This window comes from Phascolarctos cinereus, unplaced genomic scaffold (genome assembly GCF_003287225.1).
Source record: "Phascolarctos cinereus isolate Bilbo 61053 unplaced genomic scaffold, phaCin_HiC Scaffold_3;HRSCAF=262, whole genome shotgun sequence".
Taxonomy (NCBI): Eukaryota; Metazoa; Chordata; class Mammalia; order Diprotodontia; family Phascolarctidae; genus Phascolarctos; species Phascolarctos cinereus.
The window spans coordinates 244,587,731-244,606,288 of NW_027555736.1; the positions used below are offsets into that span (position 1 = coordinate 244,587,731).

The 18,558-nt window shown below is 41.0% G+C and overlaps 1 protein-coding gene and 1 long non-coding RNA gene across 2 annotated transcripts; one reads left to right on the plus strand and one right to left on the minus strand.

Moving 5' to 3' along the window:
* Positions 1–4,189: 4,189 nt before the first annotated feature.
* LOC144456359 (uncharacterized) lies at positions 4,190–10,891 on the minus strand. The gene is made up of 2 exons (XR_013485457.1): positions 9,574–10,891; positions 4,190–9,087 (listed from the first exon to the last, which is right to left on the minus strand). It is a non-coding gene; the product is annotated as an uncharacterized LOC144456359 (long non-coding RNA).
* A 400-nt stretch (positions 10,892–11,291) lies between these two features.
* Positions 11,292–13,907, plus strand: HSPA2 (heat shock protein family A (Hsp70) member 2). The gene is made up of 2 exons (XM_021004699.2): positions 11,292–11,376; positions 11,623–13,907. The coding sequence occupies exon 2, from the start codon at positions 11,628–11,630 to the stop codon at positions 13,533–13,535; it is 1,908 nt and encodes a 635-aa protein (XP_020860358.1). The 5' UTR covers positions 11,292–11,376; positions 11,623–11,627; the 3' UTR covers positions 13,536–13,907.
* Positions 13,908–18,558: the final 4,651 nt, after the last annotated feature.

Consider the following 18,558-nt stretch of genomic DNA (forward strand, 5'->3'; position numbering starts at 1 on the left):
TGAAAACAGTTTGAAAGATCCTTTCCAGTCAGTCACTCAGTTAACAAGTATTGCTACACACTTAGTATAACCCAGCCACCGTGTTAAGTATTAGGGAGACAAAACAAAACAAAAAAGCAAAACAGTCCTCATTTGCTAAATAGTGCAAGGATGAAACAGGCAGTTCTCAAAGGAAGAAATCCAAGCTATCTATAGTCATAAGAAAAAATGTTCCAGGTCACTAATAATTAGATAAATGCAAATTAAAAGAACCCCAAAGAAACATCTCATATGCATTAAAGTTAACAAAAAAGGAAAACTATAAATGTTAAAGAGACTGCAGGAAAACAGACACATTGATGTTCTGTTAGCAGAGCTGTGAATTGATCCAATCATTCTGGAAAGTAGTCTGGTATTATGCAGTTGCTACACTGTGCTTACTCTTTAACCTTGGACCTTTACCCCAACACATCAAAGAAAGAGGAAAAGTTCCTAAATGTACAAAAATTTTAAAAATATATATGTTTTTAAATATACATGTTACATATATAATATGCATATAAATACATAATGGCAATTTTAAACATCTTTTTAAAAGAGTGCACAGAAGAATACAGAAAGGCTAGAAAACATCACAGACTAGTAGGGCAATTTTGAAAGTTGCATGTTGAAATTAATAAATACTTTAAAAGAAAAGCAAGCTATACATGAGATCCACAGTCTTACGTGCAATCTTTTTTTTTTTATCTCTTCCACATACTGGAAATGCCCATTTTATTTAGTGTTGGTTAATCTCTGAATAAAAAAAAATTCAGAGATCAGAGCCAAGAAAACCCAGAAAGAAGAAAGTATCTAAGAGAAAAGGATGATGACTAAGAAAAGTCTATCATATCTGGCAAATAAGACATTACTGCTAATTTTGGAGAGTGCTGTTTAAGTTCTGTGATGATGTCAGATTGCAAAATGCTGAGGAGAGGAAATGCAGTCAATAGGTATAGACAACTTTTTTCCTTAGAATCTGGCAAAGAAAGGGAGGAAAGATATGTTAGGTTCTGATGAGGGGACAGGAACCAATAGATGGACAAAGATTGATATGTGTATGTATGTATGTGTATATATATACATATATATATATGTATAGAAATATGGAGAGAGGAAGGGAGACAGAAAGTGATGATAGGGCAATGTGCTGGAGAGATGGAAGGAGATGAATCAAAAGTACATATAATACACCTTGTAATGAGAAGGACTACTTCATTAGAGATTGCGGCATAGGAAAAAATGGGCAAAGATGTCAAATGTTTGTGAGATGTAGAAAATGAGAGAAGAGGGAGAATATGGTAAATTATCTCTATTCTGGTCTATTATGAAGCAAGATCCTCAGCTGTGAAGTTGGGGAGAGATTTGGAGCACCCACTGTAGAAAGTAGCATACAGACCCAAGTACAAAGGTAGATGGTGAGAATTACATATATAAGCAAAGATACTTGACAACTATGTGGCATAATGGCTAGAGTGCTGAGCTTTGAGTCAGGAACACTTAAGTTTGACTCCTGTCTCATCCTACCAGCTGTATGACCTTGGACAAGTTATTTAATCTTTCTCAGCCTCAATTTCCTCATCTGTGAAATTTAGATAATAGCCCCCACTTTCTGGAGTTGTTATAAGGACCAAATGAGATAATATATGCTGTTAGCAAACCTTAAAGTACTATATAAATGTTAGCTATTATTATTATTAGCTATCACTTGAACTAACAGAAGCAGAGGAAATCCCCAGGAAGACAGTACACGTATAATGAAAAAGGGAAGCCAAGGACAGAGCTTTGGGGAAACCCATTCCAAGGGTTCAAAAGTAGGATGATTACCCATGGAAGGAAATGGAAAAAATAGATAGACAGGAGAACCAGAATTAAGGATTAACATCAGGGTGAGTTACCCCGTATAACACACTTTGCAAAACTTAAATTCTATATAAATGCTACACCTATTGTCATCATTACCATAATGATCATCATCATTGTGGACTGTCAAACTATATGAACAGCCTGAGCGAGTTACTTCACCTCTCCGACCCTTCAATATCTCATCTGTGAAATGAGAAGGACAGGACTGGATAACCTCTACGATCCCCTCCAGCTCTAAAGCTATAACCCCATGATTCCAGGACAGAGCCTGGCTCACTACAGAGGTCAAGACTATACAGGAGGAAAGTGTGCCCAGAACAGGCCTGATGGAATGGGAGGAGGGATAAAGAGACAGTGACAACAGAGAGTAAGTTGAGTGAGTCAGCAAGAAAGAAGGCAGATCTGAGAGAAGGGGGCAGAGGGTTCTTTCTATTGTGACCAACCAATAGGAAGAACTGAGGACTAAACAGGAATAAAAATGTCAACATCAACATTCTGCAGCTAAGGGAAATTTTTTGTTTGAATTTTTAGAGTAAATTGATCTGTTTTATACCTTAAAATGGTGAAATGAAAACTTTATTTAATAAATGCAATGAAATGGTGAGTTTCAAAATATACTTCTTGTCCGACAGTAAGTTAGGGGGCCAGAAGGGCAAAAGATGCATGGGCAGCCTACTGGATTCCTATCTTATTTTAAAGTCCAACTTAAATGTTACCTTCTCCAAGAAGACTTCTCTCCCACCTCTTATTTGTCTGACACTTCTATCTTGTTTTTTAGTTGTGTGTGCATCACTTTCCTTACTAGTATGTAAACTCCATGATGCAGGGAATATGTTTTATCTGAACTCCTGATTGATAAATCTTATAAGGAAAGATCTTCCATGTCCCCTGTATGACTCTAAACATTGGGCTATAAGCCAGAGTGTGGTTATCTATGTTGACCTGAGAATTTAGCCAGTTCTCAGGAGATGTGCTCTGGGAACCTGGCCAGTTCATCAGAACATATCAAGTTAATTAATATTCTAAGATGTTTTGCTTGCTCTAGGAACTTGGCCAGTCCCTGGACCAAGTGAAAACATCTACTAGAATCATGGGCACCTCTGGACGGGGCCTTCTTTGTCAGAGGCCCTATTTAAATCCTAACTGGGAAAGCCATCTTTGGATTCTCACCCACGCAGAGGGCGCTGTGCCTGGGACTTTCCCAATCCGGACCCTGAAAGCTGTGCCCCGGGAATCCCCGGCTTGGACTTCAGGTGTTGGTGCTTCCCTGAAATGGTGAGGTTTTCTGATATTATTGCTATTCTTTGTATTCTTAGCCTGACTATAGTCATACTGCCAATTGTATGTTGCTGTAAATCTACCTTTTCTATACCTTTTTATAATCTTAATTAAAGCTACCTTCACTTCTCTAAGAGTGTGTCTTATTGTAGGAGCGAATCTGAACCACATTTTTTTTTTCTTCCTTAATCACACAACTCTGAGTCCTCATCAGCACCTAGGTAACATTAGGGACTTAATAAATATTGACTGAACTGAATTTGTTGAAAGAGGGTGAGAGTAGAAGGGAAGAAAAATGTCAGGTACAATTATCTTATTTGCTCTTACAACAATCCCACAAAATAAATAAATACGACATTTATTGTTATCTCCATTTTACCGATGAGGAAACTGGGGCTCAAAGAAGTCTGACTTGCTAGGGATAGAATTCCAGGCTATCCAATCCATCTCCCCTCTGACTGAATTCACCAATCCAGCATTCTTTTTACTCATGCCCTCTTTCACACAAAGAACCGAGACAACAAGAGATAGAGAAAAAAAAAGAGGGAGAGAAAGAAGCAATAGCTTCTTAGCTTCTAGCTTAGATAAACTACTCATCACGTCTTGGGTCTCACAGCGCAATCCTTTCTGCTCTCTGAAATAATAAACCAAATAAAATCAAATATTTGCAAAGTGCTTAGCACAATGCCTGGCACATAGGCACTACTATTATTATAAATTATTATACTTTTATTGTTTCTTATTAATTATAATTATTACATTATAATTATAATATCCTTATAATTATTAAACCAACCAGTATTCCTAGTCTTTCTTTGAGCACCGAACCATTCAGAGGCTCTTTAAATGGGAAAGGCACAGCAGTCCACCAGGGGAGAGAGATTACAGAAGCTATGTTGAAGATTTAAGTCAGGCAAGGGCTGGTTTTTATTATATAGTTTATGTTCCAAAGGAGCTCAAAATATCTAAAAAATTTAAGTTTTATTTAAAATGTACATACTACGTAAAAAGAAAAGCAAGCTGTACATAAGAGGTTTGCAGTTTTCTGTTTTATTGTATATAAAGAAGTGTTCACTTTAGTTAGCATGAAGTTCACAATAAAAAAGTTCAAAATTTTTAAAATAAAATGTGCATATTGTCATAAGATCATTGGCCATATACACAAAACAAAGACATAATTAAAAAAGCTAAAGCTTTGGTCCCAAAATTAGAGGGCTGTCCATTAAAGAATGCTGATCAAAGGACTTCAGTTAGATAAACCTATCAAAATACAATTTGTATTCTGATTGCTACTTTACATATGCAGTCAAAATAGTCATAAATGAAATTCTTCTAACAGGACTGTAGTATAATTTTTAAAAATAGTATTTTATTTTTCTAATTACATATAAAAAACAAATTTCAACATTTAAAAATTTTGAGTTCCAAATTTTCTGCCTCCCTATCCCACCTTTCCCCATCCTAAGATGGTAAGCAATTTGATATAAATTATATATATGCAATCATGTAAAACATATTTCCGTATTAGTCATGGTGTGAAAGAAACACACCAAAAGAAAAAAAATCCATGAAAAAAAGTGAAAATAGCATGCTTTGACCTGCATTCAGATTCCATCAGTTCTTTCTTTGGATGTGAACAGTATTTTTCCACATGAGTCCTCTGGAATTGTCTTGAATCACTGTACTGCTGGGAATAGCTAAGTCATTCACAGTTGATCATTGTACAATATTGCTGTTACTATGTACCATTTTCTCCTGGCTCTGCTCACTTCACTTTTCATCAGTTCATTTAAGTCTTTCCAGGTTTTTCTGAAATCATCCTGCTCATCATTTCTTACAGCAAAATAGGATTCCATTACTTTCACATACCACAACTTGTTCAGCCCTTCCCCAATTGATAGGCATCCCCTGAATTTCCAATTCTTGGCCACCACAAAAATAGAGCTGCTATAAATATTTTTGTACAAGTAGGTTCTTTTCCCTTTTTATGATCTCTGAGATTCAGACCTAGCAGTAGTATTGCTGGATCAAAGAGTATGCACAATTTTATAGCCCTTTGGGCATAGTCCCAGACTTCTGTCTAGAATGCCTAGATCAGTTTACAACTCCACCAATATGATCCTTCCAATTTTCCCACATCTTCTCCAACACTTGTCATTTTCCTTTTCTGTCATATTAGCCAATCTGATAGGTATGAAGGGGTACCTCAGAGTTGTTTTCATTTGCACTTCTCTTACCAGTAGTGATTTAGAGCATTTTTCATATGACTATAGATAGCTTTGATTTCTTCATCTGAAAACTGCCTATTTGGCCATTTATCAATTGGGGAATGACTTGTATTCTCATAAATTTGAGAAATTAGACCTTCATAAGAGATACTTGCTGTAAAAATTGCTTTTCAGCTTTCTTCTTTCCTTCTAATCTTGGTTTTGTGCATGTAAAACATTTTTTAATTTGATATAATCAAAATTATCAATTTTGTATTTCATAATGCTCTCTATCTCTTGTTTGGTCATAAATTCTTCCCTTCTTTATAGATCTAACAGATAAACTATTCCTTGCTCTCCTAATTTGCTTATGGTATCACCCTTTATATATAAATAGTGTGCCCATTTTGACCTTATCTTGGTGTATGATGATGTAAGATGTTGGTCTATCCCTAATTTCTGCCATACTGTTTTCCAGCTTTCCCAGCAGTTTTATCAAATAATGAGTTTTCGTTCCAGAAGCTGGGGTCTTTAGATTTATCAAACACAAGATTACTATGGTCATTTACTACTATGTCTTGTGTACCTAATCTATTCACTGATCCACCACTCTATTTCTTAGTTTTGATGGTTATCACTTTACAATTTGAGATCTGGTACTGCTAGTTCACCTTCCTTTGCATTTTTTTTCATTAATTCCCTTGATATTCTTTTAGATGAATTTTGTGATCATTTTTTTCTAGCTCAATAAAGCAACTTTTTGGTACTCTGGGATAGCACTAAGTATATTAATTTGGGTACAATTGTCATTTTTATTATAATTAGCTCAGCCTATCCATGAGCAATTGGTATTTTTTACTATTGTTTAGGTCTGACTTTATTTGTATGAAAAGTGTTTTGTAATTGTGTTCATAAAGGTCCTGGGTTTGTCTTGGCAGGTAAGACTCTCAAGTATTTTACACTGTCTATAGTTATTTAAAATGTAATTTCTCTATCTCTTGTTGCTGGGCTTTGTTGGTTGTAAGTAGAAATGCTGATGATTTGTGTGGGTTTATTTTATATCCTGCAACTTTGCTAAGTTGCATAAAGTTGTTTATTTTTTCAGTAGATTTTCTAGGATTCTCTAAGTATAATATCATATTATCTGCAAAGAGTGATGGGTTTGTTTCCTCATTGCCTATCCTAATTTCTTCAATTTCTTTCTCTTCTCTTATTGCTATAGCTAACATTTCTAGTACAATACTGAATAATAGTGTAGATAATGAGTATCTTTGCTTCACTTTATCTTACAGGGAAGCCATCATGGTGACTGTATTGTAATTTTTAAAAATCTTAGTTTATATTACAATCAAGGTGCCAAAAATTAACAATTTAAAGTTTATTATTTTAAAATTACCAAAAATTAATGTGCTCAAATGAAATAAAATACTTCACAGGCATCTAAGAGGCTAATTTATTTTAGCACAGTACTTAGTGTTTCTTTATTCTGTGAAACTGATTTTGTAATTATTCTTTAAACTGAAATGTGTCTAATCAGTACAGTATGTTATCAAAATGTTCTTTTCCATAGCTGAATTCTTTCTCCATATTACCAAGGATCTTTTTTAAAAAAAGATTAATCAAATGGATTATTTCATTTCCCACCCAGATGCACTCCCCTGGACTTCTTCATCATGCCCCAAGAACCTCTTCCTCCTAAAAGATCACTTCAGACACAGAACTTACAATTCCTCAGGACCTTCCTCCAAGAGGTCCCTCCCTCTGCTGAGAGGGTGGAGAATTCTCAGAACTTCCATTTAAGGAAGTCAAGAGCAAGCCAGCCCTATCTCTTCATTTCCCAACTGGCTACACTCCTCTGGACTTTTCTATCATGCTCCCATGCTTGACACCTTTCCTCTACCTCCTCGCCTTTTCAGCTTCCTTTCGTGTGTTGTCTTCCCATGTTAAAATGTAAGCTTCTAGAGGTCAGGGACTGCTTTTTGTCTTTCTGTGTATCCCAAGCACTTAGTGCAGTGTTTGGCACTTGGTAGGCTCTTCATAAATGTTTACTATGTTCAAAAATAGTCAGTGTCCCTGCTCCCAAAGTCCGAATATTGCAAATGCTCATTACAGACCACGTCAATGCAAATGCTACCCATGTGTAAGGAAGGTGGATTTTAATATGTGCAAGGTGGATTTTTTGTTATTCTTTCTTAAGCATTTTCTTCCCAGGATCCATAGCTATAACAATCTCTACTTCCCAGGTGTTAGATACGAGTTCTCACAGTCATGGCTGAAAACAATTTCTACTTCGAAGTTGAGGTAGATATAGGGATGAAGTAATGTAAAATTGGGAGGCTGTTGCTGGCAGTATGCCTTCTTTGTCTGTTGCCCTACAACGCAAGTGAGAGCTGGTCAGTGATCGGGGACCCCCTTAGGAGTGAATGCACAAGCTGGAATGCCGTGCACACCTTGATCTGTCCCTACCTGGGCTCAGGAGGGAGAATCTGTGTGTTTGCCTCAGTGAGGCTTGAGGGGATTTAGGGGAGTTCACAAGTTATGCTTCTCGATTGACCCCATTGAGACGGAGGGGATACTGCCCCCCCCCCCATGCTGTGAGAAGGGTTGTTAGGGAATGCTGTAGGAGTTGGTGCTCCCATTATCAGCAAACTCCCTTTGAGAAGACTAGACTAGAACAAAGTAAGTTTATCTAACCCCTTATTATGACTCTATTCCTGTCTTCCTGTCTGACCAGATCAAAAGCAAACCTGCTAGTGAGACAGATGCTAGAAGCTCTCCTACCTAAGAAATGGCGTAGTCAGTGTGCTCATCTGTCTAACACCATGCCAAAAGTTTAGGGTGCTATCTCAAGTATGAAACAATTAACTTTATTGGGCAAAATGCTAATTCAAGGAAGAAGTCATAGATAATGAAAACGAAAACTTATTACTGTGGTTTTTAGAAAACAGTGTTGAAGATGTTTGTAGTGGTTATATTATGCCTTCTCTGTGCTGTCTATGAGATCTGTGTCTAGTAACTACTTGAAAAACACCTTTTTGCTCTGAAGTTCTATGTACTATGGAATGATATTTGTTAGAGGTAAATATGAATGCCAGATAGGCATCACAGTATCCTGCAGAGAGCTGGCCTCAAGAGTCAGGAAGATGGGCTCAATTCCTACTTCTGATGTGTATTGGCTGTGTGGCCCAGGTTAATCACTTAACCTTTCAGGGCCCAGAGGCAACTCTTTAAGACTAAATGGAGAGAAGGTGTCAATCTTTGTTAACAGAGGAAGTTTCTTCACTGGGAGCTCCTCAGATCAATGAAATTCATAGATCTGGTCCAAAAACATGGATAAGTCCCACCTGTATATCAAAGATGTGAGCAAGATTTTTATGAGTTTCATCATCCTTTCTAACAAAGTATTTATGGTCTTGACAAAAAGTTTCTCTGTGCCATATTCTATAATAACTTCTATAGGAGCCTTCATTTCTGCCTCTGGCTTCTCTTCTACACTCATTAATTGAAAAGTAAAAATGTGTGATCTCATACCTGCCTTTAAACATAAATAAAAATGATAAGATGGGTATTAAGCCCTTCATACTCACTATTCAGAGACAGTAGAATTGTAGGTACTTGTCAGTTTTATCATTCTTCTGCACACACTTTTAAAAGTCTGTTTCTTCCATTTTTACTTCAACTCCCTTGAGAAAGGAGAAGGTAGGGATCCCAGGAGTTGCTGTTTGTGGTTTAAAAAAGGTGAAAAGTTAGAAAATTAGAATGAAAACAAATGAACAAGAAATGAGTTTAAATTGGAAACTGCCAGGGTCAAAACTCTCTGTGCCAGAGTTTGCAGGGCACTGCTTTTACTGTATTATATATAAAACATTTCTCAATCACAACTTTAGAGTTCTGATACCTCTCCTTTCTTCTAACAGTGCAATTCAAATGATGAAAGAATGTAGAACTGACAGACTTTAGAGATCTATCTTCCTCGACTTAAAGAGGAGGAAAGGAAGGCCCAGCGTCACACGAAGAATAAGTAGTAAAAAAGTTGTTTGGGCCTGTCTTCATTCCGCTACAGCAGTTACTGATTAAACCTAATTCTGGAGTCAACTCAGCAAAAGAGCACTCAACCAGCTGACACAAAGTATGAAAGGTAATTCAAGTTAGAGGCGTTTGGAGTCACCTTGAGGTGACTGCGTAGTCTGGTTGGAGATGGTACCTGATGTGAGAGGGGGAGAGACTTTACAGCAAACGTTTATGGAGCATCTTCTGTATGTGGAGTAGGGAGGACTAAGGGCGAAAATCAAACCCAAGGTATAGAAAGTGGTCATTTCCAGCTCTTGGGCACTACCGACTCCCCGATTCTGCACAAGATAATCCATCCGCCGACGATGTATTTTCAGCTTTTCCTCCTCAACTGCGCTTCCTGGCCTCCTTCAAATCTCGGCTCAAGTCACCGGGCTCCCGATCCCCCTGCATAGTAGTTTCTTGCCTCTGGGATTAAACTCCAATTTATCTTGTCTATATCGCCTAAATCCACAGTTGTTTACATGGTTATCTCCCCCCTCCCTTTGAGGGTCTGTTTTTGCCTGACTCTGTCTCTCTAGTACTTAGCATTGAGCCTGGCACTTAGGAAGTGCTTGCTCAATACACATTTGCTCAATGTACGGATTTCCGGGTGTAAGAAGCCACACTGCACGCCCTGCCAGCCTGCCTGGGACCGGCCTGCAGGCAGCAGGCTTTGTAACGCATTAACCTTTGCCAGCCCCAAGGCCTTTAGTTTCCCTTCCTCAGAAACACAATGTAAGTGAAACCCTGTTGCCGGGGAAACTCGATTCCGCCCTGGCCTTTTAGGGCTCAAGTTTTGGAGACCATTAACTATTTAAGAGAAGCCGTGGGGCGCTGCCCTGAATGGCTGCAGGCGCAGACGGTCCGGGCGTGGTCACTTTCATTTTTTTAACAGCCCTCAATTCTCTCCCCAAACCGGCCCCCGAAGTTAGATGCTCAATTTCAGAGGGGGGAAGGGATACCTCTGAAGTCATTTAATCCCACAACACCCTTCCCCCCCTCAGCCACTTTACAGATGGGAAAACTGAGGCCCAGACAGGTTAGGTCACACATTTACTAAGGATTTGAATGAACCAAGTCCCCTTCATTCCAGATGGGGGGGGGGCGGGCGTGTAATCTTCGGGCAAGCACCTTAACCTATTTGGAACAGCATTTACCTCAGAAGGTTGTTGCGAGGATAAAAAATGGAGTACTATAAAAGCACTTCGCAAACCTTAAAAGCTGCTAATAAGCGCAATTAGTATGATTTACCACACCGCCTTCCCTGGGGGTTGGGGAATGGGACGTCCCCGGCTGCCTCGGCCCTTCCCCACCCCTCGGAGCAGCTGGAATTTTCCAGTCACCAAATAAGGGTAACCAGCAGCCTGCGCGCACCCGCAAGCTCGCCCGAGCGCGCGCCCTTGCTTGCTTAACCGTGACATCTGCCATTGAACTCGACTTTCCAGAAGGACCGCGGACGCCGCAGTAAATCACCCCCCGCCGCCACGCCCCGGCACCCCCCCCCGCTTCCGCTTGGCCGTTCCAGGCGCGCGCGCACCCGCCCCCACCACTGTCTCTCCTCCCCTCCCTGCCCCCTACTCTTTTCCGAGCGGCCCCAAGCCCCGTGAGCCGCCCGTGGGTGCCGGGCTCCGCTCACTCGCTGCGCCCCCTGCCAATTAAGCGAACGTCGGGCGACCCCGCCTTTGGGCCGCTCGGAGGCGGTGGAAAAGAGCCTGGACTGGCTGGTCGCGAGCCTAACGCACCTCCCCCCCCCCCGGGGGACTGCGCGAGACGCGGATACCCAGGCTAGCCCGGGAGGGCCAGGCGCGGGGTGGGGCGGGGGACTCATTTGCATAACGGACGCCTTCCTGCCTCCTTGCGCCGGCTCAAGTCCCGCCCCACGCCCAGCTTGAAATCTGTTGGGCCATCGGCCCATCACTCCGGCCGAGGAAAGCCTGCGGCACCGGCTGGAAGGGTTTGTGCGGGCGGGCCCGGCACTAGATTGGTCCTGGCGGCTCCTCGGAGGCGGGGGGAGGTGGCGATAAAAGCGGGGGTGGCGGGGGGCGGTGCGGCCGGGAGAGCCGGGGCTGGCGCGGACGGCTGGGGTGGGGGGTGCGGTGCGGGGGGGACGGAGGGGAGCCCGGCCTCCAACCGTTGACGCCGCGGTTTCTCATCGCCTGTCGTGTCTCCCCTCTCCCCCGTCCCCTGTGCTCTCTTGCAGTCAGGATGTCTGCGCGGGGCCCCGCCATCGGGATCGACCTGGGCACCACTTACTCGTGCGTGGGCGTCTTCCAGCACGGGAAAGTGGAGATCATCGCCAACGACCAGGGCAACCGCACCACGCCGAGCTACGTGGCCTTCACGGACACGGAGCGCCTCATCGGCGACGCGGCCAAGAACCAGGTGGCCATGAACCCCACCAACACCATCTTCGACGCCAAGCGGCTCATCGGGCGCAAGTTTGAGGACGCCACGGTGCAGTCGGACATGAAGCACTGGCCCTTCCGGGTGGTGAGCGAGGGCGGGAAGCCCAAGGTGCAGGTGGAGTACAAGGGGGAGATGAAGACCTTTTTCCCGGAGGAGATCTCCTCCATGGTGCTGACGAAGATGAAGGAGATCGCCGAGGCGTATCTGGGCGGCAAGGTGCAGAGCGCCGTCATCACGGTGCCGGCCTACTTCAACGACTCCCAGCGCCAGGCCACCAAGGACGCGGGCACCATCACCGGCCTCAATGTCCTGCGCATCATCAACGAGCCCACGGCCGCGGCCATCGCCTACGGCCTGGACAAGAAGGGCAGCGCGGGCGGCGAGAAGAACGTGCTCATCTTCGACCTCGGGGGCGGGACGTTCGACGTGTCCATCCTGACCATCGAGGACGGCATCTTCGAGGTGAAGTCGACGGCCGGCGACACCCACCTGGGCGGGGAGGACTTTGACAACCGCATGGTGAGCCACCTGGCCGAAGAGTTCAAGCGCAAGCACAAGAAGGACATCGGCCCTAACAAGCGCGCCGTGCGGCGCCTGCGGACCGCCTGCGAGCGGGCCAAGCGCACGCTGAGCTCCTCCACTCAAGCCAGCATCGAGATCGACTCGCTGTACGAGGGCGTGGACTTCTACACCTCCATCACCCGAGCCCGGTTCGAGGAGCTCAACGCCGACCTCTTCCGCGGAACCCTGGAGCCGGTGGAGAAAGCCCTGAGGGATGCCAAGCTGGACAAGGGGCAGATCCAGGAGATTGTGCTGGTGGGCGGTTCCACACGTATCCCCAAGATCCAGAAGCTGCTGCAAGACTTCTTCAACGGCAAGGAGCTGAACAAGAGCATAAACCCCGATGAGGCTGTGGCGTATGGAGCGGCCGTTCAAGCGGCGATTCTCATCGGAGACAAATCGGAGAACGTGCAGGATCTCCTCCTGCTTGACGTCACTCCGCTGTCCTTGGGCATCGAAACGGCAGGCGGAGTGATGACACCGCTGATTAAGAGAAACACCACTATTCCCACTAAGCAGACGCAGACCTTCACGACTTACTCCGACAACCAGAGCAGTGTCTTGGTGCAGGTGTACGAGGGAGAAAGGGCGATGACCAAGGACAATAACCTGCTCGGCAAGTTCGACCTTACAGGTATCCCTCCAGCTCCCCGCGGGGTGCCCCAGATCGAGGTGACGTTTGATATAGACGCCAATGGCATCCTCAATGTTACTGCGGCAGACAAAAGCACCGGCAAAGAGAACAAAATTACCATAACTAATGACAAAGGCCGCCTGAGCAAGGACGATATCGACCGGATGGTCCAGGAGGCAGAAAGGTACAAGTCAGAAGATGAAGCGAATCGTGATAGAGTTGCTGCGAAAAACGCCGTGGAGTCATACACCTACAACATAAAGCAGACGGTCGAAGACGAGAAGCTGAGGGGCAAGATAAGCGAGCAGGACAAGAACAAGATCCTGGACAAGTGTCAAGAAGTGATAAGCTGGCTAGACCGAAACCAAATGGCAGAAAAAGATGAGTTTGAACACAAACAGAGAGAGCTTGAAAGAGTCTGCAATCCTATCATCAGCAAACTTTACCAAGGAGGACCGGGTGGAGGCGGTTCGGGTGCCTCTGGGGGACCAACCATTGAAGAAGTGGACTAAAAGCATGCACTCCCAGTCAACAGCAAACCTTTACCATTCTCTACACGTTTTTTTTTTTCGTTTATGCTTTAAAGTGTCAGTGTGCCAAGTACAAAGTTTATTGAAGAAAATCTTAGCCTGCTGTATGCATATGAAAGCAAAGGTACAACAACTTAGTTTACTAAAGGTTAGTTCTAAAGATTATTTAAAAAAACTAATGTTCAGGATTTGTCTTTAATGCATTTTGTGTGTTTGCTAACTTGAGCATTTTTTGTTAACACGGTTTGTGCATGAAGATTTTGTTTGGGGAGGAAAAGAAACACCTATTAAAAAAACCGTTTTCCCACCTGTCCTATGGAAGCTTTGGTAACAATAAAATATTGAGAAGCTTAACCTGCTCATTTTCTATGTACTGATGTTTTTAAGATTCGGTTCGTTAGCTTAAAAATGAGTTTCATAAGTCTACAAGAACAATTTGCCATCTTAATAATGAATACTTTAAATCATTAGATACTAATTGGCAAATTGTCAATTGTTAAAAGCAAAACTGGTCTCAAATGACTGGCTCTGCTTCTCTCAAATATTTACTTAATTTTTCTGCCATATAGACAAGAAGTTGATAAAATTTTTTGGTTACTCTTGAAGAAGTTAAAACTTGAAATCTGAGGGCCTTAGGAAAAAGGTAGGAGAAAGAACAGAGCTTTAAATAAATGTCTATGTATATGTAACTTAGTGTTGCAGTGTAAAATCTGACAATTTGTGTAGCTGTCAGATTAGGCTACTGCCTTAAGTTGCCAAGATCCGAAGGGAAAACTGGGGAAACATTCTCAGTATATAAATCTAGATGGGGCCTTTGGATGCCTTCTTAAGAAGTTCTAGGACATAAGTGTAGCATAAACACACTAGCCTTTGAAGAGGTCCCCCAATGGAAATCAGAAGTGGAAATAAGTTGTTTCTTTAGTATGTGGGTACACAAAACTTGCTACCAGCACACTTGTCTGAACTGGCAGTAATAGATTAAAACCATGACTTCTAATATTCAGGTATACCAAATTTAGTAAAAACCTGGGGTGGGAGCAGGGAGGGTGGCTTTTCCAATACAGAAATTACTGACCTTTTGTGGCAAATTTCATAAAGATCATAGAGCTAGAGTAAGAAAGGGACCTTTGCCCATCTAGTCCTACCTCACCATATTTCAGTTGAAGAAACTGAGGCCCAGGGGAGTAGTAATTTGCCCAAGGTGTTTTGTGAGTGTTGGAGGGCTATGCATATATACATACATACATATATACGCGTGCGCGCACGCACACACACACACACACACACACACACACACACACACACACATATTGCAGCTCTTAAAATAGGGTGGGGTAAAAGTATCTGCTTTATAAATCAGACATAATTAAAGTGGCATCCTTTTGAAATTAAAAAGATCACAGCTCCCTTTTAGCACATGCCAGACTACGTTAATTCTCCATTAAAGCCATGTTTTTATGTTTAATGTTTCTCTTAAGGACCACAGAAGTCCTTAAAATGTATACAGAAAACGGGTTTGAGAATTCCAGAATTGTAGAGGTAAGATCACTGTAACTTTTGAACAAAATTTAATCATACTCAACACTTGGGCTATTTATAGCCTATCCTTGGGAGGGAGAGAGGGAAAGGTTGGGAAGCTATTTACAGTTGCATAAAATTACATTTAAATTTCTCAGATGTTTGACTTGCTCCTTATAAGAAGAAGAACTTAATTTTGAGAAAGCAAAGCTGTTTGGGAGGAAATGGTTAACCTAATTTTTTCCAGTATCCTTTGGACATTTTGACAATTTTTTTCAATTTGAGTTTGCTTGGTATAATTGTAGTAACATTAAGAAAGAAATATTTAAATCTCTAATCTCTCTTTTGATATCAAGCATCATAGATCATAGAACATTGAAATTAAGGAGCCTTGGATCCACAGATGAGGGAACTGATGATACCTAAAAGGAAAAAAGTGGTTTGCCCAATAACAGCACTTCCGTCAGCTGGAACCCTAGACCTCAGTCTCTGGAGTCTAATCAGTCTCTAGAGTCCAAGTGTACTTTCCCCTCAACTCTCATGTTACGTGTTAAATGATAGAACAAGGGGTGCCTTCTGTCCAGTTTTAAAATCAGAACAGGAACACAAGGTTTTGTCAGTGACCTATCATTTGTACGAACTTCCTTAAAAACAAAAAACCTACTTAAATTTTGGAGAAATGCAGGTAATCTTATTTCCCTCCTGAAAAACTAAAAACACCCAAGATTTGAAAATCATAACTGCATTTAGTAGAGCTGGTATTAATTCAGGGGAAAGCCTTCATATGTGAGGGGGGAAATGGCATGTGAATGATTATAGATAGCACCATATAAAAAACTCATGAAAACTGCCCAGAAAATAAACCACCTGGGTAAGTCACGATCTTCCTGAAAAAAAAAAAAAACACAAACCTGTAGAACTTTTCATTATTGATAGAATCTATCCCTTTTCTTTAATTTACTCATTAAAAAATTTTAGGCTCTTTTTGGGTGTTATTTGAAACGTAATAGTATTTAGTATAAGGATAATTTGCCTTAAGTCTATCTAAAGGTATTTACGTATTGAAGTGCCAAAAGAACCTTGTTACAAGATAGTCCCCTGGCTGAGACCCTAGTCTTAAAGCAAGTTATCAAGGATACCAGTGTTTTTGCATTCTGTGACTTGAAAAATGATTTGCAAAATGCTGCCTCTTAACCTATTTCTGTTTTTTTTTTCTATTTGGATTTGAATTTTAGCCCCCAATATTTGCTAACCTATAATTATGACTGAATCACAACTTATCTACACCTATTTTTTCACCTGTAAAATGAGGTACTTTTAATACTAATCAGTTCTGAAGAAATGACCTATGAAAATCTTAAAACACTATATAAATTGGAGCTGATATCATTTGCATTTTGCCAAATAGATTTGGGGATATTGAGATTGGGGATTTGCAAACATTTTTGAAAATATATGGTGTCATAAAGTGAAGAGCTAAGATTCAACCTTAAAGTGTTTTGCTTTAGCTTTCTTGCAGCTATTTAAAATTAAACACAGTAGGGAGTAGCTAACTCCCCACCCCCACCTCATTTGCTTTCAACTAGGGAGACTTAAATAATAAATTACTAAGGGAAAGTTATCTAAATAGCCAGTTAATGTTGCCATCAAGCAGTTTCTACTGGCAAACCAAATTGTCCTTGGCCTTATCTAGTATTTTTATGTGGTAGTCTAAGAGTACCAAGAAGAAGATATTTCAAATTTCCTGATCACTTTAAGGTTTGCAAAGCCTCACAACAACCTTGTGAGCTTATATTCCCATTTTTGCAGATAATGAAACAGGTGAAATAACTTGCCAGGGTCACATAGCCAATAGGTATCAGAGCTAGCATTTTAACTCAGATTGCCTGAATTATATAAATCCATCCCTCTTTAAACTGTGCCACACTGCCTCCTGTTTATTAAGATAGTTTCAATTATTAGCATCCTTTGTGGCTCGGGGAAAAAAAAATTAGAAAGGCAGACAACTATGTTTAAGAAATGTTGGTGCAAGTGTCATATAGAATGATCAAAATAAAGTAAAAAAATTGGGAAATAAGCATATTGAAATAAATATCCTATGCTTAATATAGAAGACTACAGGCAAACTATCTACACCTCCTTAATAACTCCCTAATAGCATATGGTAAAAGATTTGTATATTTTTAATGTATATTTTTCTAAGGGTAGTGATCATTTATAGACTCTAGGGTTTGACTGAAGATGAAGATCTCTGAGAAGCTTAATAGAGCAACAATCAAACTTGGGCCCATCAAATTTTTCTCTTATTTGGTGCATATTATACAGGCAATGCACAAAAATGGTCATACTGTGGAGTCAAAATAGTATTTAAATGTTTGCATTTTAACTTCTATAAAGGAACAAGAGGTCCTAATGAACCAATTAGGGATACCAGTCATAACTTTTAAAATTGTATCATTGACGGCTTGGGAGATTGGGAAAGTATCTTGACCATGGATTGATGCCCTGTGACTCAAGTTTAGGACCCTTAAATTGTTCATCTGTTCTAAAATTGTGGTGTTTACAAGTCTCATTCTGAGATACAACCTCTTAAATAACAAATTGGAATTGAATCCAGTGATCCTGTATTAGCAGTCCTCACTTTTCTAGTCAACATATAAACTTGGTAATTTGGAAAACCGATAAGTATGACTTCAGACAATCCTCAGTTTCTCTGGGCTTTGATCCCTTCAAATACTGTATAAAATGAAGGGTTGTACTAGAAGACCTCTACTGTCTCTTCTAAGTTCTGAATAACATGATACGCTTTTGGTTTAGATTGAGCAACAGAGTAACATTTTACAAAAACATGGTTGCTTTCCCCCTTAATCAACTTGAAGTGAAAATGTGGGTGAAATATTTTAAAAGACTACTTTAAACCAACTCGATTGAAAAAAAAATCACATTCCTTAAAAATATGGAAGGGCATGGAAATAAGGCCTAATCCATATTTTGGTCATTATCTTTGCAGTAGTAGAGTTTGGTAATAATTTGAGATAAGTGGGAATCTAAGTTATATGCTCTGTATTTGTTGCCCTGGCTTTTTTTAAGCAGATAAAGTTCTTGGCCATATCTCATGCACCCCAACAGGGACCAGGTTTTCCAGCCTATATGGAGAATTGGTTTTACAGAGTAACAAAGTAAATTCGTCCTTGAACTCAGCACTGTTGTTGTTCAGTCTTGTCTGATTGTTCATGACTCCGTGGCATAGCACATCAATGCTGTCCCATGTAGTTTTCGTGGCAAAGATACTGGAGTGGTTTGCTATTTCCTTCTCCAGAATTTAGCATTATCCTTATCAACATCTTATGTGCTAATACGTAGTACAGTTTTAAGTGAGTTAACAAATTCTCCCTAGATGCATAGAATCTAAAATTGCAAAAGCATCTGCATATATGTATATACAAGCCCATGATGTATAAATGTGTATATAACTTATGCATGAAAA

Excerpts from the sequence above, each read along its gene's own strand:
- HSPA2 (XM_021004699.2), top strand. The coding sequence starts at position 11,628 with ATGTCTGCGCGGGGCCCCGCCATCGGGATCGACCTGGGCACCACTTAC.